Source organism: Acipenser ruthenus, chromosome 15 (assembly GCF_902713425.1).
Source record: "Acipenser ruthenus chromosome 15, fAciRut3.2 maternal haplotype, whole genome shotgun sequence".
In the NCBI taxonomy this organism is placed as follows: Eukaryota; Metazoa; Chordata; class Actinopteri; order Acipenseriformes; family Acipenseridae; genus Acipenser; species Acipenser ruthenus.
This window is the reverse complement of record NC_081203.1, coordinates 6,665,197-6,688,715: the sequence shown is the minus strand read 5'-3', so window position 1 is coordinate 6,688,715 and position 23,519 is coordinate 6,665,197. Positions and strand designations below refer to the sequence as shown.

Sequence of the window (23,519 nt, the reverse complement as noted above, 5' to 3'; positions counted from 1 at the left end):
ACAGGCCAGTCTGAATATGCAGCTGTGAAATGTAAAAATAGTGTCTCGCTAGGGTATAATGGCCTATTGAAAAGCATCGGAACCCCCAACAAGAAAAAATAATCCAATATAAGCTTTTAGAAAGTTGACTATTTACCATTACCACCCTACCTTCATGGAAAAGAAAACTTGATTTTGCAGAAAGTATTGAACCTGTGCAGTTGTATGTATCTATAAACATATTGGTGACTTACGCAACAGTTGCACAAGCAGATAAAGGGAACAGGAGGAAAATGTCTTTAGAAGATAAAGATCAATTGAAGTTAGCATCTTGAGAAAGAATGAATACTTACTCAATATGCTAAAACAGTCCTCAATCACTAGAGGCGAAAAATGGGCCATCAGCCATGTCCTCAAACTCAACCTAACAGGACTGCCATGAGAGTAAAACGAATCGAGGTATTATCTTCAAATGTTGTACACAATGTTCAGCCTGTTAGACTTACAAAGCCATGCCCCACACATCTGCAATGATGTAAGGTGAATTCCAGTAGAGACGTGACTAAAGGAAATATTGATGTGTGTATTGTGCCTGAAAATAGGCAACATCCCTGGGATCTGTTAATACCGTGTGGAGTGTCCTTTAAGCTTGTGTGAAACAGACCCTACCAGAGTGTGACAGGCGTCTCATGGTGTATATCATTCAAGAAGGGCATCTTTCAGGGTTGGAAAGCTGCTGTGCTGGGTGAACATTTCCAGGCTGACATCCATTGACTTGACCACTGTCTCTTTCCACTGGGTGACTGAACGTGCTCTGTGTGCTGGTGCACCATCATCCATAAACACAGTGGCAGGTGTTGGGATTGAAACACAGGAGCCCTGTACCCAACACCTGGCTGTATCAACCACACACTGTATTTAATACTCTCCCAGAGTAAAACTCTAGGGTTCCTTATTATATTGCTGTAGGTCATTTAGTTGCAGATTTTATTTTCACTTTGATTCTGAGGAAGTCCATTTATCTTGCCACCACACTGTAGGTATACTTCATGTGCTCCAGGTTGTAGGAGCACCAGTTCAATTCTTATGCACAGTAAATCAAAATGAGTGCCGAGTTTGAGGAGCGGTCCTAGTCAGTACTCTTTACATAGTGTACAGTAAATCCTTTTACTGAAAACACCCACTGTACCTACTGTAAAATGGGAATGTAATACTATACCACAATTCATTTTTCTATGATCTGTAAAAAATATCCAATGCTTACTGCTTTGAGGAATAGTGTTACGATGTAACAAAAGTGTGTTAGATTTTTGAAATACCACATAAGTATAAATTCAGAGAACGTTCTCTTTATAAAGCAACCCTATTAACAAATTACGTATTAATCCTTAATTGTAAAATAGCATAAACTTGAAAATACACTAGTACCATTTTGACAAACGATTCCAACATTTTTTTTTATTTGTACTTTTGATTAAATACTTTTGATTAAATTTTACAAAACCATCTTTGCAAGGCAATATAAGACCACAGCATTATCACAGATCAGAGAGAGTCTATTGTTCATCTGTTTAGGAATACATTTAAATGTACTGTTCAAGTAAATGTTGAATAGTAACCTAAAGTGTGAATTGTTTATTTTTGTATAAATAAAAAGGTCTAAGCAAATGTTCCAAATGAAATTGCCGGCATCTTGCGTATTTTAGTTGTTGCGTGTATAAATAAAGCTTTTCAAATGTATCAGTGCTGAGATAAACATGTTTTTTTAATGTTGAAAATACATATGATATTTTTTCTATTTTAATTGTTTAGTGTTCCTTGATAACCTATGAGCTACGAAAACAGAATGAGAACTTTGTCATAATACACAAAAGAAAAAAATAAACCTGCCATCTACAACAAGAATCCTTGTTTTATATATATATATCGCTTTCCTGGTGAGAGTGAAAGACACTTAAACCAATGTGTATGATATTTATATAATTTGTTCAGTCACTTATTATATACATTTTGTGCAAAATACCCCAGAATGAGCCACACATATAATAAAGCACTAATACTACAGTCGAAACATTCGTCTATTTCACTTTCCTTCTTTTGAGTTTTACCTGAAATTACAGACAAAACTAGATGGCAAGCATTGAGGATTCCTTTGATAGTATCTTGGATGTCATTCATGTTTGATACTTCTGGCATATATGACAATGTTAACTTTTGTCTGACTATATTTCAGACACTGTTAGGTTAAATATTCAAAGTACTGTCATAGTGCTAAAATACAAAATGCAGGCATCTACTTAATAGGATGTACTGTATTAACAGAGCGTGTTTCTTAAGAATGCAATCTTCATCAGATCTTACTAGTGAGATTGGTCTCTGTTTAATATTGTTCCTAATGTACCAGATCCTAGGTTTTATCTGACATGAACAGAACTCTTAAGCAAACAAAGTGATGCAAATCTCTGAGAAAGCTGTCTACTGACATATTCTTACGTATCATGCAAAAAGCAACACAAGATTGCTTTGTTGCACGATTTACTATAGAAGTTAATCTGGCTGTTTATTAAGAAATGCTGTTAACTTGGAATTTCCTTCATTCTTGTAAATATACTTTAAAAAGGTTTTTCTAAAGCTCACAAGATTTTCAGCTGTAATTTTTATGTATGACTGTCTGTTTTGTTTACTCATAACCAAAAGTTTCATGACGTTTCAGAGTGTAGCTTTTACCAGACTTTGCCAGATTGCTGTAAAGCTTGTGAGATTTGTATATAAAACAAAACAAGCTTAATCATTTCAGCTGTCTTATCTGGTTACAGCTAATGCAATGAGTACTAAAAAGCCAGTAAATATATGATAACCTGTTTAAGCAAATGACCAAAAAAAAAGGAACGTTTTAAAAGAAATCGTAATTTAAAATAATTTGGGTGTGCCTTAAAAATCACCGTACTAAATCTCGCATGCAAACTTGAGAGCTTTGACTTCCTGTCTCCACTGCAGTACTGAGGTGCTTTGCCAATATACATACAGAATGAGTTTAAGTAATGAAGCTTTAGAGATTGCTTTGGTATAATTGCTAAAGTCAGTTTGTGGTGCGATAATGCAGGTCAACACAGGTCAGTGCTAATGAATTATGCTACTGTTGGCATGTACTGTGCTACCCACTTAAACGCTTTCAGATTTCAAACAATCCTATGTGCACACCACTGATTACACTCCCATTTAATTTTTTTCTAATGAACACAATATGAAATGCCTGTCGCTTACCCACTGCAATTAATCAGGAGTAAATGCAGAATGACTGTGGAAATGTGTTGGGCTCTGACACATACACTGAGGCTTTAGACAGACTTACGTGAATTTTTTTTTGTGGTTCCTAATAAGGTTTAAATTGTGAAAACAGTTTAAAGAGCATGTGAAAACTGTCTCCAAAGGTATAATACAATCTAATGATATTTAAGGCAATGATAGTAAAGAATGTATCTATGCTTTCTTGATAATATTAAAGTCTTTTTAATGATCTAAACTGTTATCATCTAAAAAAAAAATACTGGTATCTATGTCAGCTGTGTTGTCTCTTCTGTGATATTAACAAAGCACCACTCTGGGGGAAAACACCAGCAGTATTAAAATAAAGTTAACAAGATGTGATGATCATTAACATAGACCCCAACATGCTGGTACCGGTACATTTGATCCATCCTGACTGGTCCTGATGAATTCCTGATCTTCTATTGCTGAACAAGAGTCCTCTTACAGGTTATTCTATCTTGGTTTTGGAATTGATCTGTCCATTTTCTATCTTCAACACATACTTATTCTCCAGCCCAGGTCTTCTGTACTCTTATAAGCAGGTTCTTTGCACTAAACAAATAAGAATGTGTTACTTTTAACTTAAAGGTATGTCTTAAAACTTTCTCGCACATCAGCTGAACACAAGGCAATGCTACAAAACCTGACAGAACTGCAGCAACCACACGTATAAACTAGAAAGGAAAATGATTGTTGGATACTAATACAGGTAAGCTGGTTTCAGAGTTCAGGCGACATTCAAATGAGGTATTTCAAATTGGGTAGAAAACAAGGGTGAACAATTGTGTTACGAGCAACATGTCACATTCGTTTGTTTCAACCGCTGCCTTGTATTTCAATGCCTTTACCTTAATCCAATACCTACCGTAATGCACTGAAGAGGTCTGCTGGTCATATTCAGGAAAGGGTGTCTGCCCATTGGAGGAAGGAGGACAGTATATGGTTCCAGAGTTCAGAACCAGGCCTGGTAGAGTGGATGGAGCAGGTGTACCCGAGTAAAAGTGTACATCCACAGCCACTGTGGTTAACCCTGAGCTGTTCCGCTCATTCACTGACACACTGTGTGACAGGACCAGAGGAGCAAGCAGACTGCGGGAGATGTTGATGTTGTGTCTGATGGGGGTGGTGTTGCTCCCGCTTGGTTCAGACATCTGGAAGGTAAAGGATGTGTGCACCCCTTCCTCAAGGGAAGCTGGGTTTGGATGGGCCATCGCCTCGGCTTCCTGGTGTTGTGTAGGGTTAGCGCTGCTGAGACCCACTGCAGTGACTGAGGGCTCAGCCTCTTCATTGCCTTCAGTGTTACCTGTCCAGGCATCTAGACACTTCAGACTGATTCCAGGGTTTGGCAGGGTGGAATTCTTCTCATTGTGGGCAGGCAGTTCGGATTCCTTAACAGAAAAAGAACAATAAGGGAAAAAAAAGAAAATCATTCTCCTGTCAGCGTTTTGCAAGGCACTTTACAACCAGCAAAGGAAGGAACAGTAAGAGAAATGGGTCAAATAGATCTTAAAATAAGTTTTAACCAAGGCCTCTTGTACGCACTTGTAACATTGGCACAGGAAGTAATTAATAACCAGGAAGCATCAGTTTAAACTTTGAAGTCATTTCAACTAGAAAAAACAGCAGATTGGGGGACAGTGGTGATGTAGCTGAAGTAAGGAAATTGAATGTTGGAGCAGGAACAGTGGATTTGAACATACTGTAAACTAGAGACAGATGAAAGGAATCACAAGAAAGCAATAACACAAATATGGTCCAATATCCGCATGTGTAGGGGTGTTATTCGGTGCGAGGTGAAGCCAAGACAGTTTGGACCATATATGAACATGTGTGTCACTGTGCTTATAAAATGGTACCCCCACCCTACCCAAAGTGAATCCGTTGTCAAGTGAAGCAGGCAGAGTGGTTCTGAAAGTACTAAGCTGTGCTAGTATGGTGGCATATCTGCACAGGATGCAACACTTGTTAATCAATGAGAGTGCCCCTTCTATTCTTGCCATTTTATAATAGTCAAATAATGATCTTCAGCACATGACAATTAAGCCCAGTGGTAATGTTGCTGCTGATACTAAATAAAATTGATAAATACATTTTGGTAATACGAAGCAAGGCAATGAATGTTAGAAGCTTAATTATCACTCCTTTCAAATCAGTAAGACTAATCAACTACAATTTTGCATTTTAAGATAGCCATCAAAATCCTAATGACTGTATCTGCAGAAGCAAGTCTTATCTCGTATACAATCGATTCAAGGCAGGATGTGTTTTTGCAGCTTAAAGAATCGTTAGAAAACTTCAGTGTATTCCATTCCGTTGTAAAAAAAAAAAAAAGAATCTTTTTTTTTCTAGGTCAGAAATTTTGTAAGCAAGCATCTATTATGGAGAAACATGTTTATGCTTCCCAGTCTCACTTTAACTGCACTGATAAGGACTGTTTATAACTGAAGAGTAGTGCTGTTCAACATTGTGGTTCTTTGCTGTTGAGCACCTTTTTAAGCTTTCTTGTGAAGCTGTTTTTTGTAAAGGGGTCATTGAATACTGCACATTTGAACCAGGATATCACAGAGAGAGGAATAACCCTTCTGTAATAAAGATCACATCAGCAAGGAAGGCTGATACACATAGGGAATGCATTGGGCCTGCTGTGTGGACAAAGTGGTCAGTGTTACTATCTTGGGATGACACACTTATAACCACTGAGGTCATCTTACCACACGTATACACAGTCCTGACCTCAAAAATCTGATCACTTAATAATGACTAAATATGTTTTACTATCATTTTAAAAACCTCTTAGCAAATTTAGAGGTGCTCCTAACCTCTGGTGGTTTCAATGGAACAACAACAACAACAGGGTATTTCTGATATTGAATTGCAATGGGTTTTTTTCTGAACAAAGTAAGATCAGCAGAAAATAGTATAGTGAATTTAAAATGTATTTAAATATTAGTGATTTTAATCTTGAACAATTACTCATACCTGTTTGCTAGTGATATGAAGTTGTACTGAAAGACAATTACGAGTAATACAAAGTATTAACATAATTCTGTGTACTGCAAATGGCAGCTAATGTTTAGCATACATATATTTACTTTCATGTAATTTGACAGATTGAAAATATGTGCTTACATGTAATTGGAAGTTAGCCAAGGTTTTAGAAGTACCCCTTGCCATTTTTCAACATTTCTTTTTCGGGCACCGTTTTTTGATACTGACAAGCCCAGGGGTGTGACTAATCAATGAATCATTAATCTATTAAATCCCCTAATTTCAATAATAAACTCCAGCCATTACAACAGGCTATGCAGGGCATTTAAAGCAAGGCAAGGCCTGCAAGGGTCAGACCTGCTCCAGGCCTGTTTCCAGCAGTGTCTCGCCGTTGTTTTCCAAGATGGATTCCAGACTCTCCTGCTGTGTGTTGGGTGTAAGCTCAGCAGTCACTGTGATGGTGTTGGGGTCGAACTGGCTGGATCTGGAAGTGCTTTTGTAGGGGCTCTGCTCGATGACTGCCACCACAGTATCATCTTCAAAAGCTCTGTGTTTAAGGCAAGAAGGTATATTTTCATTTCAGATGTTTATATTACTTTAATGCAGCAATAATAGCACATAGAAAATGACAGAATCCATTTGAATTTGGCCTTGTTTTTTAAACCTGTTCATCCACATAAATAATGGATTTTATCAAATGCACCCCCCCCCCCCCATACGTAGCTCGACTGTCACATTTATTTTACACCTTTTTTAGGATCCTCATTAAAAAAATGAAGACCATAATATGATGATCAGTACCCAGTATGTTTAACATTACTAACATTTAAATTGTACATGTCATCGAACTATTTCACTGAACCATGTATCTGTCACACTCTACATCAAACTTGAGATTATGAGGAGCTTACGTATGTGCCTGAACTGGTTTATAATATGATTTCATATTTTATTTAATAAGCAAAATAAAACTCCTGAAGGCATGTGTTTAAATCACTTGGTGTCTTGGAAATGTTTATACATTCCAGGAAAATCAGTACTTGTTGGGAGTGTAGAGTATATGATTCCTGTTTTATTTAAATAAATAATATCAATTACCTAATTGCACACATTACAAACATAATTCAAATGAAGATTGTATATTCCAAATGCATTGACCTTGTGAAACAAGCATAGGCAATTGAACAACACTTAGGTTGTAATCTATCAATCAGCAGTGTGTCTGTACAGTACCTGTTCTCATACGTTCTTGCCATTTCGGGTTTGCTGCTGTTTCTGCTTGAGGCATCCGAATTACGCAGCCCTGCAAAGAGACACATTTTCAACCTGCTTGATCACACGATATTTTGCATTACTTGTTCATAAGTAATGAAACCACGCAGAACACAGTTGTAGTTTTGTATGTCAGTAATATTTGTGTGAAAGTGATAGGCATGGTTATTAATCCTAGCTACTGGTTTCTAAAGTGACTTTAATAATATTAAAAAAAATACCTTCCGCTGCTTGCCCGGAATTAATAACCCTACATTAAAGGTAGAATGGAATGGATTAAAAAATATTTGTTTCGCCTGTCTTGTCGTGTTTCCGTCTTTCATTACATAATTTTTAAAGGTTTATGGCCCCAGACCGTGTTGCTCAAGACCATTTCTAGGTGCCTTACTTCATTATCTCACAAGGTCTTTTTGTGTCTTCAGTGTGAGACTAAAGGTTACAGTAAAAGACTAACCTGATATTTAGTCTTGCAGACAACTGTGTTGTGATGTAGTTTAGTTAATTGCTGCTGCTAATAAGATGGATTGAATCTGGTGTGATTTAAAAAAAAAATATTTAGGGAAAAGAGAAATGCCATAATTGTATTATAATTATAAAGTACTGAATATTAAAGAACACTCAAAATTGATTGGTTCTCCAAGCACCTCGTTAACAGCAGATAAAAATGCAACTGTGAACAGAATCTCTCAGGAGGTGGGACTACTAATCAATCTCTTACTATAAACTTGAATCTCACATTGATGAGGGGAAAAAGCCCTTAAGGTAACTTCAAATGGTTCTCGGCAGAAAGCTATTAATTTTGCTGAGCTAATGTTTAAAAAAAAATATCTTAATAAATATGACGAAAAACAGAAACAAAATAAGAATTGGAAACCAAATAACTTGAGACAACTTGGTTCAATAATAATACATAGCTTTAAACGCTTTCCATGACACATTTAACCCTACAGACCAGGGGTGCCCAATCCTAGTCCTGGAGGGCCGATGCCCTCCTGGCTTTTGTTGCAACTGTGCCCTAAATTTCTTAATTGGACCAATCAAGCCCTTGTTAGAAGCTTAATTGGTCCAGTTAATCAATTTAGTGTACAGTTTGAACAAAAACCAGGAGGGCATCGGCCCTCCAGGACCAGGATTGGGCACCCCTGCTATAGACCAATGTCAAGCTTACCCCCAATGTATGGTACCTGGAAACATGCCTTTTAGTATGATTTGGTTGCCGTAAAGTTGCTATGGAAACTCCTTTTGTTTCTAGGTAGTGTGGGGGACAGTCCAAGTTCACAGTTAATTTATTCTTATTGTAACTTACAGCCTCTGCCTGCAGGTGGCGCAGTTTCATTTTTCTGGACTAGGGAGTAAAAACCCATCATTATAAATATGAGAGCAAGCGAGACTCCAACCCCCACAACAATGGGAATGTCATGCTTCTCCAGAACTGGGAACCACGAGTTCTTGTCCCTGCAAGATCAAGCAAAGAATAGGTTAGAAGATGGTCAGGACAATACTTACAGCCGGATTTGAGTCCATAAAGTATTTTGTCCATAAAGTACTACTGTATCAACACGTATTTCAGTATTTTTAATACAGTAGCAAGCACCTCCACATGTACTCAGATTCTGATACTCTCAATCATTTGTGCAAAAGAATGTCTTTATAAAGTTTCATCACAATTCGATAAGTGGTTCTTTAGATATAGGACAAAATGTGGCGATTTAACTCTTACAAATATATATATTTTAAAATGATTGATGTTAACTAGAGTTAAATAGCACTAACAGATGTCCACTCTGTAGTAGGTTAAAAACATGTAATCCAACTGCTTTTAAAACACAGGTCTTGATATTGGTTGTCTCTACCAAGTTTCAGGTTCTTGTGTGAAAATGTCATTCAAGTTATTGCAGTGGAAACAATTACTTGGTAAAGAAATATCTTGTACTGCAGATATGTATAGATAATGTGCTAGAGATATCTTCCAGCTGCTTGTAATCTTATATAAGGCAATGATTCTGGGTATTTTGTAAATTGTAGAGTAGCTCCAACATCTATGTCATTTACCAGAGTATATTGGGTTCTTCTTGCAGAATTTAAGATTCAAATAAACCAATAATGGGCATAAGCTATTTTAATTTTAAATTAAATTTTTTGGTGACAATACAAATAATGATGCACAATGAAAACGCAACACTAAGTTTTACATCCATAGCTCATTGGGCACATACGTAATGTTATTTACATTTTAACTAGTGAGCAGGTTTGTTTATTGTTTGAGTAGTATTGTTCCTTGGGATAACAAAATACTGAGCTCCAGTCATGTGATTTCATAAAAACGCCAGGTGGTCAATGGCGGCGTTTACATGCACAAGTCATGACAGTTTTCCTCACCACCTGTTTGCTGTACTTTTCAGAAAATGCGTTTTTATGCAGATCTGATTTAGGAAAAAAAATCGGCCGTACCAATGCAGATTACTCAATTCATAGTCATTTAGGTGAGGGGATATTTAAATGTCTGTGTCTGTTTACTAATTAGGAAAAGAATGACTCTGAATATCGTGAGGAGAGCTTGTCATGAAGATAAAAACATTTAACAAGAGAAATGAATTCATGTGTTGTTGCACACATTCCGAATTACGCCGCGCATTAGCTACTTGTCTGGTTACCTTTCCAACACACACATATGCACGCACGCACACACACAAAATTATATAAAATATAACTTCTATAAGTTTTACTACTGTGTGTTTGTGGAACATCGAAAAGTTACATTTCATTAACACTAGAACAGCCTTTTACAATACATGTTTTTATTCTGAATATAACCTACAATATTCAATTTTATATATATATACAGACGTGCTCAAATTTGTTGGTACCCCTCCACAAAAAACAAAGAATGCACAATTTTCTCTGAAATAACTTGAAACTGACAAAAGTAATTGGCATCCACCATTGTTTAATTCCATATTTAATAGAAATTAGACTTTGCTTTTGATTTTTTATTCAACATAATATTGTAAATAATAAAACAAATGAAAATGGCATGGACAAAAATGATGGGACCGCTAACCTAATATTTTGTTGCACAACCTTTAGAGGCAATCACTGCAATCAAACGTTTTCTGTAGCTCTCAATGAGACTTCTGTACCTGTTAACAGGTAGTTTGGCCCACTCTTCCTGAGCAAACTGCTCCAGCTGTCTCAGGTTTGATGGGTGCCTTCTCCAGACTGCAAGTTTCAGCTCTTTCCATAGATGTTCGATAGGATTCAGATCAGGACTCATAGAAGGCCACTTCAGAATAGTCCAATGTTTTGTTCTTATCCATTCTTGGGTGCTTTTAGCTTTGTGTTTTGGGTCATTATCCTGTTGGAGGACCCATGACCTGCGACTGAGACAGAGCTTTCTGACACTGGGCAGTACATGTCGCTCCAGAATGCCTTGATAGTCTTGAGATTTCATTGTGCCCTGCACAGATTCAAGGCACCCTGTGCCAGGCGCAGGAAAGCAGCCCCAAAACATAACCGAGCCTCCTCCATGTTTCACTGCAGGTATGGTGTTCTTTTCTTTGAAAGCTTAATTTTTTCGTCTGTGAACATAGAGCTGATGTGACTTGCCAAAAAGGTCCAGTTTTGAACTCATCTGTCCAAAGGACATTCTCCCAGAAGGATTGTGGCTTGTCAATATGCATTTTAGCAAATTCCAGTCTGACTTTTTTATGTTTTTCTTTCAAAAGTGGAGTCCTCCTGGGTCTTCTTTCATGGAGCCCACTTTCACTCAAAAAGCGACGGATGGTGCGATCAGAAACTGACGTACCTTCACCTTGGAGTTCAGCTTGTATGTCTTTGGCAGTTATCCTTGGTTCTTTTTCTACCATTCACACTATCCTTCTGTTCAATCTGGGGTCGATTTTCCTCTTGCGGCCGCGCCCAGGGAGGTTGGCTACAGTTCCATGGACCTTAAACTTCTTAATAATATTTGCAACTGTTGTCACAGGAACATCAAGCTGCTTGGAGATGGTTTTGTAGCCTTTACCTTTACCATGCTTGTCTATTATTTTCTTTCTGATCTCCTCAGACAACTCTCTCCTTTGCTTTCTCTGGTCCATGTTCAGTGTGGTGCACACAATGATACCAAACAGCACAGTGACTACTTTTGTCCATTTAAATAGGCTGAATGACTGATTACAAGATTGGAGACATGTGTGATACTAATTAAAGAAACTAATTAGTTTGAAATATCACTATAATCCAATTATTTATTATCTTTTCTAAGGGGTACCAACAAATGTGTCCAGGCCATTTTAGAATATCTTTGTAGAATAAGCAATAATTCATCTCTTTTTCACAGCTTCTTTGCTTTATTCTATGACATACCAAAGGCATGCAAGTATACATGATAAAATAGCTTTTAATTTCATCACTTTTCAGGAGGAATGAAGCATTATTTCAATGAGCTGTAAGGGTACCAACAAATTTGAGCACGTCTGTACATACAAGCCTGTTGTTATCTCTACTGCAACTGGCAGCCAACAGTTCCTTTGTTTTGTACAAGGTAGAAGAGATTACTTGAAGCTAGCCACAGCGCTTCAGCAGAAACATTTCAATCAGAAAGCAGCAGGCTGCAGCAGCTCAACCTGGATTCTGTGCTGCGAGTGACCCACATGCAAAAGAAATCATATGTTACTTTCTTTTTAGATTAAAAAAAAACTACTTTTGTTTTTACAATTTTGTATGTGCATATACCTGTTTACACGCTAGTTTCTTTTGAAATGTTTATTTTATTATAGTTTTTCATTTTTTAAAGTTGTGCTTTATATGTGATAAGTTAGAAAACAAACCCTTTTATGTTTAATTGTCCATTTAAATACAGCGTTTTGGCTGTGCAGATGTTTGATATGATGTGCTTGAATAAAACTTTTAAGTTGTGTCCGACAGTTAGTCTTTCATTTTAATATTGATGGTGTTTAAAATGTACCGGTGGTTGTAGGTATGAGTATAACCGCGGCGGTTCTAGTGTTGAGGTAGTCCATAAATGTACAGTGTGTGTGTGTGTGTGTTGGGGGGGAGTCTATGTTTTGTACAGCCTTTCTTTATTATTATTATTATTATTATTATTATTATTTGTTTATTTAGCACACGCCTTTATCCAAGGCGACTTACAGTGACTAGGGTGTGTAAACTATGCATCAGCTGGAGCAAGAATAATGCTTTGTGAGCCACAAGCATGATTCTTGCTCCAGTTTACATGGGTTTTTACAGCTATTTTTATTGTGAGAAAGCTATTGCCCCTGCCCTTAAAGTCGTGCTGCCAAAAGGTCGTTCTTTTGCTGTTTCACGATGTATTCGTGTGACATCACACAGTCATGACTGTAGTTGATTTTCAAGTGCATGTAAACCAAGCCAGTGTTTGGTATTGGAGTTAAAATTGCCAAAATGGGGGCTCCCAAGTGGCGCATCCAGTAAAAGCACTCGCTAGAGTGCAGGATGCGCTCTATAGCCTGGATGTCGCCGGTTCGAGTCCAGGCTAATCCACAGCCGACCGTGGACAGGAGCTCCGAGGGGGCGGCGCTCAATTGGCCGAGCGTCGTCCGGGGGAGGGAGGGTTAGGTCGGCCAGGGTGTCCTCGGCTCACCGCGCACCAGCGACCCCTGTAGTCTGGCCGGGCGCCTGCGGGCTTACCTGTAAGCTGCCCAGAGCTGTGTTGTCCTCCGACGCTGTAGCTCTGAGGCGGCTGCACGGTGAGTCTGCAGAGTGTAAAGAAGCGGGCGGCTGACGACACACGCTTCGGAGGACAGCGTGTGTTCATCTTCGCCCCTCCCGAGTCAGCGCAGGGGTGGTAGCGGTGAGCTGAGCCTAAAAATAATTGGGCATTTCAAATTGGGGAGAGAATAATAAAAAAAAACTGATTGGCAACGACTAAATTTATAAAAAAAAAATTTAAAAAAAATTGCCAAAATGAGTTGATGAAGAATTTGTATAAATAGCCATTCGAAAATACATGATTTTAATTAACGCAAGATCAGCAAAAGATATGACCATGGCCAGGCTGGTTGCTATTAGCATGAATGAAGGCAGCCTGTCTGTGAGAGAAGTTGCCCGGAGAATGAGATGTTCTGCTTCAACAATCAGCAGACTAGTCCAGAGAAACCAGGAAGCTGGCTCTGTGAGGGATAGGCCACATCACCACACCAGCCCAGGACCGTCACATCCAACTGATCCATGTGAGTAATCATTTTAAGACTGCAGTGGCTACAGCACAAGAAATTCCAGGGAGAAATAACTTGCGCATCAGAAGAATGTCAACAATAGCTCAGGTACTCCACAAATCTGGCCTGTATGGAAGAGTGGCAAGGAAGCAACTAAAAAGCATGTAGGAGACTCTGAAAAGATGCGGCAAAAGAATCTGTGGTCCGATGAAACAAAAATTGACAGCATCATGCTATGGGGATGCTTTTCATCGGCAGGGACTGGGAAGCTTGTCAGGGTAGAAGGCAAAATGGATGGAGCTAAATACAGGCAAATCCTTGAGGAAAACCTGCTTCAGTCTGCAAAAGACCAAAGACTGGGACAGAGATTCACTTTTCAGCAGGACAATTACCCCAAGCACACAGCCAAAGCGACACTGGAGTGGCTTAAAAACAAGAAAGTGAATGTCCTAGAGTGGCCCAGTCAAAATCCAGACTTGAATCTGACTGAGAATCTTTGGCAAGACTTGTAGATTGCTGTCCACCAACAATCCCCATCCAATTTGACAGAGCTTGAACAATTTTGCCAAGAAGAATGGGCGAATATTGCACGATCCAGATGTACAAACCTGGTACAGACTTACCCCAAAAGACTCACAGCTGTAACTGCTGCCAAAGGTAGTTCTACCAAGTATTGACTCAGGGGGTGAATAATTATCTAACCAAGACATTTCAGTTTTTTTTTTATTTTTCATTAACTGTTGTTTCACAATAAAAATTCTCTTGCCTCTTCAAAGTGTTGAGTAGGTTGTGTAAATCAAAGGGAAAAAAAATCCATTTAAATGCATCAAGATTTCAGGTTGTAACACAACAAACTGAAAACGTCCAAGGGGGGTGAATACTTACTATTTTCACTGTATGTTGAGAAACACAACATAATTTAACTATTTTTTTACAAGATAAAGAGATTTCATTTCTGATTACTTAACCAAAGAAAACATTTCCGAAGAGAGTTGTTTCACTTAGCTAAACCCGAAGATTAGCTAGATAACGGTTTCCAGAGTGAACAATCTTGTGTAACTGTCATTTGATCTTACTGCTCTTTTTATTAAACCAATATGTAGATAAGGTGAAATTGCGGTTAAATATTTAAAGAAATACCTACGTCTGCATAGAAGCATTCCCAAATGTGGTAAAAACAGAACATTTCAAACAAACAGATTTTGGTGGGTTTTCTGGTTTTGTTGATTAAAACATAAGCATAAGTAGAAAAAACAAATTCGCATTTTAACAAACAACTCATGTGAACTCATGATTCTTCAAATTAAATTTGAGTTCATTACTTCTCTGCAAGCTAAACAAATATAAATAAAGAACAACACTCAACAAAAACATTTTAGGGAAAAATACTAAAAGTGAAGAGGTCTTTGACATTGAAAAAGGCTTCTGTTCAAAACGTGTATCATTACATTTTTGTTTATTTTAGTTTTGAGTATTTGATAATACAAACTGAGCTTACATTTTGTAATCCTTTTTTAATCGTTTGACTCAAAAAACACACATTTTATTTCTAGTGGGTTTGTTTTCTGGCCGTTCTCATCCTTCTGCAGACAAAGCTATCAACAATTTTGTTTTGTAAAGTGTGAAATGCTTACTGTGCCATATCGTTGCTTGTTCTCATGGGCGATTGAGACGTGTTTTTCTTCGGCCATTCTGTCAGTTCAGAGTTACCCGCCTTTGACGAGTTGCCTGACCGGTTTTGAAGATGCTCTGCTGGGACAGAGTGCAGGCTGCCCACTGTAGTAAGGTGGGAGTATGCATCCGGTGGGTGAGTCTGAGCCTCAGATAGAGGCTGAAGAGCTGTGATGGTCTGGGGAGTTTCTAGTTCTAACTGAGAAGAGCTTTTGACCTCAGGTGTGTTAAAGTCTGCCATGGGGGCAGCATTTTGGATGGGTGTTGGGGCAGGGGCAGGTAGCTGGGTGGACTTTAGTGGTATCGGAAGCAGGGATCCAGGGCTGAATGAAGCAGTGAAGTCTGGGTCTTTTAAACTCAATGAAGGTACTGTAACAGTGAAGTCTTGTGCACCAGCTGAGCCAGTGGGTGTTTCGGAGGGTGCTGTTGTGTCTTCAAGGCCAGCTGAGCTTGGGGGATCTACTGTCAGAGTTGTAGTTGTATAGTAAGACACTTCTGTGGCAATCTCGTGGTGTGGAACAGGAGCTGAAATGATGAATTAGATTTAAAAATAGTGGTGTGCCAGTATATTTTACACAGCACTGTCTAAATGGGAATATGTGCAAATTACTGTTCTCATAATAATAATATTGCACCTATTTTAAGGTGACAGTGTTTAATAAATGTACAGTTGATGAATTCTCATTTACTTATTTAATGAGCTGGGATTCAATTACAGAATGTATCAATTATATTTAAGCAAGCTATATTCTGGATTAGGCCCCCTGTGCAAGGATATTACTGTGATTATAAATCAATGAAAATTACTTTACTTTGTAATACTGTGAAATAAGTTACAGTGTAACTTTTATTCCATAACTTTTTGGAATATAGGTGTACATGTGAGTTTCCTAATACTGAATAAATGTTAAAGGAATCAAGTGGCAATCAGATTATTTTTAATAATCCGTCCAGTATTCCAAGGCTTGGTGAAGACTGTGGGCACACTTACAAAAACATTCACAATCCACTTTTATTCTTTAAACAGGTAACATTGAGGGCTCCCGAGTGGCGCATCCAGTAAAGGCGCTCTTCGCAGGATGTGCCCTATAGCCTGGAGATCGCTGGTTCGAATCCAGGCTATGTCACAGCTGACCGTGACCGAGAGTTCCTAGGGGGCGGCGCACAATTGGCTGAGCGCTGCCCGGGTAGGGAGGGCTTAGGTCGGCAGGGGAATCCACGGCTCACCGCGCATCAGCGACCCCTGTGGCCGATAGGGCGCCTGTGGCTCTGCAGCGGAGCCGCCAGATCTGTGTTGTCCTCCGGCACTATAGGTCTGGTAGCATTGCTGTGGATCTGCAGTGCGAAAAATGACGGCTTGGAAGGAGCACGTTTCGGAGGACGCGTGTTTCAGCCTCCGTTTCCTGAGTCGGCGGGGGGGTTGCGAGCGGTGAGCCGGGGATACAGATAATAATTGGGCATGCTAAATTGGGGTGAAAACCGGGGTAAAATAATTGGCGACGACTAAATTTAAAAAAGAAAAAAAAAAATAAAAAGAAAAAAAATAAACAGGTAACATTGTACAATTGGGGACCTTTAAAAAAAGTCTGTTTTTTTTCTCATAGTTTTAGTATGAAATTAGCAAGATTTTAACTCAAGACTTTAGGTCTGCAAAATCTTGAAATCCTATTGTAAAATGACTGATGCACCTACAGTATCATGTGATGTATGAACGTTTGCTGTATTTTGTTTGCTTGTAGTAATGTTAATACAGTGCTCGCTATAGTGCTCGGAAGCCATAGTTACAAGGCTGTGCTATTTGTGCTCCTCCTTATAATGAGAATGAAAGTGCTGGAAGTTTTGAATTACAGGGGAAATGCGAGCCACGACCATGCCACATTATAACTGGTTCTGTGGTATAAAGGGCAGCCTTATAAAGGGGAACACTGTAAAAAAATGCTGTTTGGAAGACAAGTATATCTTTTAAATGTCAAAGAATGTAGTTGACTCACTTTCTCCTTTGTTCTCACTCCTAGCCGGGGACTGATCGCTTTGCTCTTGTATGATATCCATTTTCAGTGAGTCATCGCTGGGGTTTTCATTCACTGGAGCTTGGCTGCTGAACAAGTTCTTCCATTCAGAAATGTAGCTTCTTTGCAGATTCTAGAAAACAGTAAACACTGATATTTAGCAACGTTGATTATTGATGCACTAAACATTGGCATGAACCCAACAATGGAATTCTGGTGGAGCAAGTGATGATTTACTGGATCATTTATTTAAAATTACAGTGCAATATATGGAGAATAATTGAATCACAACCCATACATTAGTCACCTTGACAAACAATGACTGTTGTAATTCACAGCCAACTGTCAAAGCATATGAAACACTTTTTTCTTTTACTCATTTACACTATTTCTTTTAAAAATAGTTTTTAGAACTTTTAGAAAAAACACAATTTTGTGTTTATTATTTAGAGTTCCCAATTACATTACCTCCAATTTTGTCACCAGTTTAGATTGTCCAATTAAATCACTGCAGCAATTTCCCATATAGTTCAGGGGAACTGAAGGTTCAGTGGGCATCCTCCGATCCTACGACCGAGTCAGCTTCCTCTTTTACACCCAGGAACTCGAGAGAGGATGTCAGCCAGCTACCGGCCTCTGAAGGACCAAGGCCAGCCCTTCAGGTGTCTGCTTGAGCTCACCAGGATCCTGGCCTCCCTAGCCAATGGGAGCACCAGAGCCAATGTGACACCCCTTCCGGAATCCCCAGCAAAGACCTGTGACTTTGCACAGCCAGGACTCAAACCTGCACTCTCCTGACTCCCCTGAACACCACACGGCTGAGCAACTCTTTGTAATACTGTAAAAGGTTAACTCCTGCACAAAATGAAATCACTCTTTTGAATTAAAAAGACTATTGTTGATGCACCTACAGTATCATGCGGTGTATGAACTGCATTACACTGTATTTTTGTTGTATGATTTGTTGTAACGTTAAGTGGGTCAGTAAAAAGCATCTAAATAACTCCAGCAGGAATTAGACGCACAGCTGTTGAGACTAAGATATCTTTAAGGAATTTTTAAACGTTATTGTCAAGAATTCCATGGGGCCCTTATACAACAACCAGCCAGGTATGTACCCTGAAAAGCCTAGGAACTAAAACCTTTGAATGATGGTAAAGATGACCCCCTATTATCCACCATGGCAGTTGTGACAATGTAACTGACTGTTTCAGTGATCCGCAGCTAATCCTCCACCATTCCTGTTGCTTTGATGGTAAGCTACACAGCTGCACAGAATAGATACAATGAAGCTCTCCCTTAGGATTGTTACAAACCAGCCATAAAATACCACTGGTGTGATTTAACTCACCCCTGAGCCGATTTCTTCAGCCTTTTCTGCTTCATCAAATCTTCGGTCGTGACCTTTAAATGAGAATGGATTTATATTTATACATCAAACCAACAAACAACATGTAGTCTTCATCTGTGCCGTATTCATAAAAGTTAGCTTGTGTTTTACCAATGCGCTCAATTAGCAACAGATCCAATAAATCTCCTATATTTGTTGTCAATACCAGCAAGTCATATAGCCACAAAATAAAAACTATAGAAAATAATCCTGTTGGAATAACAGCAATGCTTTTGAACTGGTCAAGCTGGTTCATGAGAATGCAATGCTTATAGAAGAGATAGTTACGGCCCTTCCAGCTCAAGTAACCCAATGGTGTTACTTAATCCCTCCAATCAATGGCTTAAATCCTTTATTTATTTTGGAAAGCCCTTAAACAAGCTTTACAATGATGTTGTTTTTAGGTCAGTCCCTACATGAGGTCAAAGGTTATCAGACGCATTCTCACTATGTGGGTGGGCATCAGTTGCTCTTCTTTTGTTGGCACTATCTAGATGCAGATACTGTATATCACTTTGATATCAAACTGACACCTGCTCAGTTAGAAGTCTGAATATATCACTACGAGGCTTTGAAATACTGCTTTCTAACATGTGATACTGCCACCTAGAATCCCCTTTAGGTTACTGCAGCTGCTAGTCACTTACCCGATACTGTCAGTGTTCCAGCCCTCTCATCCCTTCCAGCTACATTTTCAGCAGTGCAGACATAGCTGCCTTCATCATGATAGCTTATATTGCTTATGTGAAGAGCTCCTTCATCTACAAATTCAAATATTCAGATACATTGCCAGCACTTTATATCCACACAGCTCAACACCACAGCTTTCTAAGTGGTCAAACCTGTTTAAAAGTGTTACCGAGCACCCTGCAGTGTTTAAAGGAGGCACTGCTTAACCCTTCCGTATCGCAGCGTTGTATTTTAAACATGAACCTGATTGTTTTGATATTTTTATTCACACATCATGGGTCTAAAATCAACAATATATATTATTTATCTTTTACTTGGGAACGTTCAGCGGGAGAGAGAGAATTTCTATGCTAAGCATCATAATGTATCCTCCTGCAGCAATGCTGGTTTTCTGTTCCCACAATATGCCATACATTTCAATCAGTTGCTCTTCTTTTGTGCAGAAGAAGTTTTTATTTTTATTTCTCCTGTCGAACGTTCCTGAGTAAAACGAACTCCTCTGTTGATTTGCCCATTGTGTGAATTAAAATATCAAAGCAATTAGGATTATGTTTAAAAATAAATCGCTGTGATACGGAGAACACAGGCTACAGCAAAGATACAGTAAAGTAATGCCTGTCTTGTAAACACTGCAGGGGGTTCAATAACACTTCAACATCTCTCATGTGAATGTGCCCCCACTTATTACCACCAAAACGCAACACAGCAAGTATTTATTAAAAAAAGATTATACACTATTTTAAAGAAAAATATTTCTTCCTTAGTACACTAGTTGAATACTTAATGCTTTAAAATGGTGTGCTGGTTCCAATAAAAAAATATATATATATATTTTAAATATTTTTTAACACTAGCGCCACCTAGTGTACAGCCATTGGCGATCTAATTTCTGTTTTGTATTGACGGCATTACACGTGCAGATGTAGCCTGGATTACATAGGTCTGTGGTCATTTGAAGCTATTTGCTCTGTATCACTTCTACTCACTGTCTTTATGCAGCCGCGGCTCTGCAATCTGGATTGAGTTTCCATTCCAGAACCAGGAATAGGTGATAGGCGAGTCCCCCACTGCCCCACAGGGCAAAACCACAGACGATCCCTCTGAAGACACCATTTCATTCGTGAAGGACACAATAACTGGAGGAACTGGAGCAACAGTGAAAGATAAAAAGAATAAAACAACTGCCAATTCAGACGGGTATGACAGTAACACAGGAATACAAAACCAGTAGAGCTGCAACAATGAATCAATTATTGAATCGGCATGGCTTTTATTTTACAAGCCTTAATTAAACACTCATTGATCGATTATTTGCCCTTGTCTCTATTTGCAGCCTCAGGTATATATTATACACTAGGGGTAGCACTGAACAGTCAGCTGGTCGAATAGTAAAATGACAGATGACCTCAGAAACTGGTAGTCGACTAATCGCATGTCACGCGACAGTGAAGTAATTGTGAAGCGTGCGGTTTCAGATGGATGGAAATGCAGCTGGTTACAATCTATTAACATATAAATGACATTTTAGAAAATAAATAGTTTTTAGAAAGCCGTTTTAAACTATAGTGCACAAACAGCAACAGTACGTTCACAAATAGAGCACCAGACATGATCAAATACATGATTTATTAATATATGGAGACTACTGAACCTACAGTATTCAACTATTTTTTAACACAACTGTTTCACTTAGAAGTCATTCTACCCCTATTATACATTATGCATGGTTTAGTTGTATGAAAGCTTTTGGAAGCAGGCTACTTGTTTTTTGCTTCATGTTTTTCATGTTTTAAACTTTATTACCAATAAAGTATTCTCAGTGCATATGTTATACATTACTATGTATACTAATATGCACATGCATGCTTTCAGTTGTATTTGAAGACTTTTGTGAAGAACCAAGTGCTTTCAATGCATTGATTATTTTAAGCACCTTTATACTATTATTTTGAGGACATAGAAATGACTATACCAAGTTTCATTAATCTAATGAGCGGTTCTCAAGAATATGATTAAAGACACAGCCTTCATTAGCATGGTAACATGGCTCTATGTAAGTACTGCATGCATATACACATATGAGAAGTGTCTCCCATATATAAGCTATAAATAAGGTATTGTTTCTTTGATGTGGTTGTCATGGAATCACTCCAGTTCATAAACAATGCTTTCAATAGCTCCCAGGAAATCTATGAGCTGGAACACACAAGAGCTTCCAGGGAAATAAAGTACTTTGCAATAAGAAAGCCCACTTCAATGGGCAGGACTGGCATAATATGTACATGTTTTTTCATGGACAGACTGCATTTGCTGTTCTATCAAGTATCTATTTATTCACATCAGTCATATGAAATACTTCAGCTTTTTAATTGTACCATTCAAACATAAGAAAATGCCTAATTATACCCTAATTTACAAGGTTTCTAAGCTTTTTTGGTGTTATACATTTCCCATGGTTTATCAAAGTGTATCGTGCTTTCATGTGCTAGTACACTTTGCTATGCTGTTACCATGGTTACATTTTTATAAGGCACCACTATGAACTCCTGCACAATTCAAAAACACATTGAAAGAAGTCAGCTAAAACTGTGTTCACAAAACTGACCTCACCTGACCTGATGCAAGCAGGATCTGACTGGTCAAAATGTAATCAAGATCCTCCATGAACACACACCAGCGCTGTGTCCGATGCTTCGCCCAGAAATTGGTAACTGATATCATTGCTTAATTTCTGTTAATAACTAGTGGCCTAGTGTCGAATGATAACGATAGTGCTGTAAAGTGTGATTCTTGGGATGAATAAAGGGAACTTGTTAAATTCTGCTTCAATCCTTGTTGTGTCGCTCCTTCACACAGAGAAATACATGAATAAATCATTTAGTTTCCTTACAGGTTGATATAAACGAAGAAAGCTCATAGGTAGATGTCATTTTTGGTCACAAAAACAATTTATTTTCCCCCAAACCTTTAATAATGTTTGTAAATAAGAGAAAACGACAGTAAGCATGTCTTTTACCTGTCACTTGCAGCACAGCTGTCTCTCGGGATTGCCCTGCTAGATTCTTTGCCTCACAGGTGTACGCTCCCTCATCATAGGCAAGTACTGAGGAAATGTACAAAGTCTGGTTTTTAAACCTGAGAAACAAAATACAGACTTGTCAACCCTGTAGACACTATTACAAATATACTTCATGTCAGAACTATAACAAAACTTAGATCGTGTTTCACCTTGGCTGATGCTGAGATGATGGTTCCTGCTTTGGATGATTATTCAATGCTCTTTTCATTGGCCTATCTAATGGGCTTTTGAGTGACACTGCAGTCTCTGAGAGCTGCTGCTTGAGCAATGTACTGTGTGCTGCGCAATACAGCTAATAGTAATGGTGTACTGCACAGCCACCTGCTGGACATTTACAAAACTGCAGTTTGACTCAGAGAGAGCAGTCAGAACCAGGATTCAAAGCAATATTAGAAACAGACCCATCTTACCCTAATGTAATCCTTCCTCCTGCCACGACAGCTTGCCCTCGTCTGTACCAGTGAATGGAAGGAGATGGCTGTCCCGAGGTGTGACACTGGAATGAGGCGCCCGATCCCAGCAGCACTGTGTTCAGCTGTGGTGACACTGTAACTTCAGGAGGGACTGAAGCACAAACAAAACAAAATGTTACAGATTCAATATTTCATACCATAAAACATCTAATTATACCTTGACTTGAAATAAAACGTCAATCCATATAGCAGTACTGAGCAGTAGTACATTATTGATCAGTTCTGACGATATGTCTTTATTCTGTACGTATATGTGGTCACATACTGAAGTTTCTTTTTAATACGATGTTTAAATAAAAAGTTAAGATGCACTGCATTATATATTAGATGCAAAGGCTGAACACCTGCAATAGGTATCATGCACTATGTGTAAAGACTGTATGACTGATTCATTTGCTAAGCAAATATATAAGAGATGGATATAACAGCCTTATCACCCTGATTGAGTGCCCCAGCCTCCCT

At 38.6% G+C, this 23,519-nt stretch overlaps 1 protein-coding gene across 1 annotated transcript in view; it reads right to left on the bottom strand.

Moving 5' to 3' along the window:
• Positions 1 to 793: 793 nt before the first annotated feature.
• Positions 794 to 23,519, bottom strand: part of LOC117422615 (hemicentin-2-like) — a gene marked incomplete at its 3' end in the record, with an annotated part of 45,904 nt that continues 23,178 nt past the window's right edge. The window contains 12 exon segments of the mRNA XM_058987063.1: positions 794 to 3,840; positions 4,154 to 4,676; positions 6,634 to 6,823; positions 7,510 to 7,579; positions 8,855 to 9,003; positions 15,380 to 15,941; positions 17,408 to 17,558; positions 18,777 to 18,829; positions 19,463 to 19,576; positions 20,492 to 20,650; positions 22,522 to 22,640; positions 22,995 to 23,148. Coding sequence (XP_058843046.1) covers positions 3,821 to 3,840; positions 4,154 to 4,676; positions 6,634 to 6,823; positions 7,510 to 7,579; positions 8,855 to 9,003; positions 15,380 to 15,941; positions 17,408 to 17,558; positions 18,777 to 18,829; positions 19,463 to 19,576; positions 20,492 to 20,650; positions 22,522 to 22,640; positions 22,995 to 23,148 — 2,264 coding nt within the window.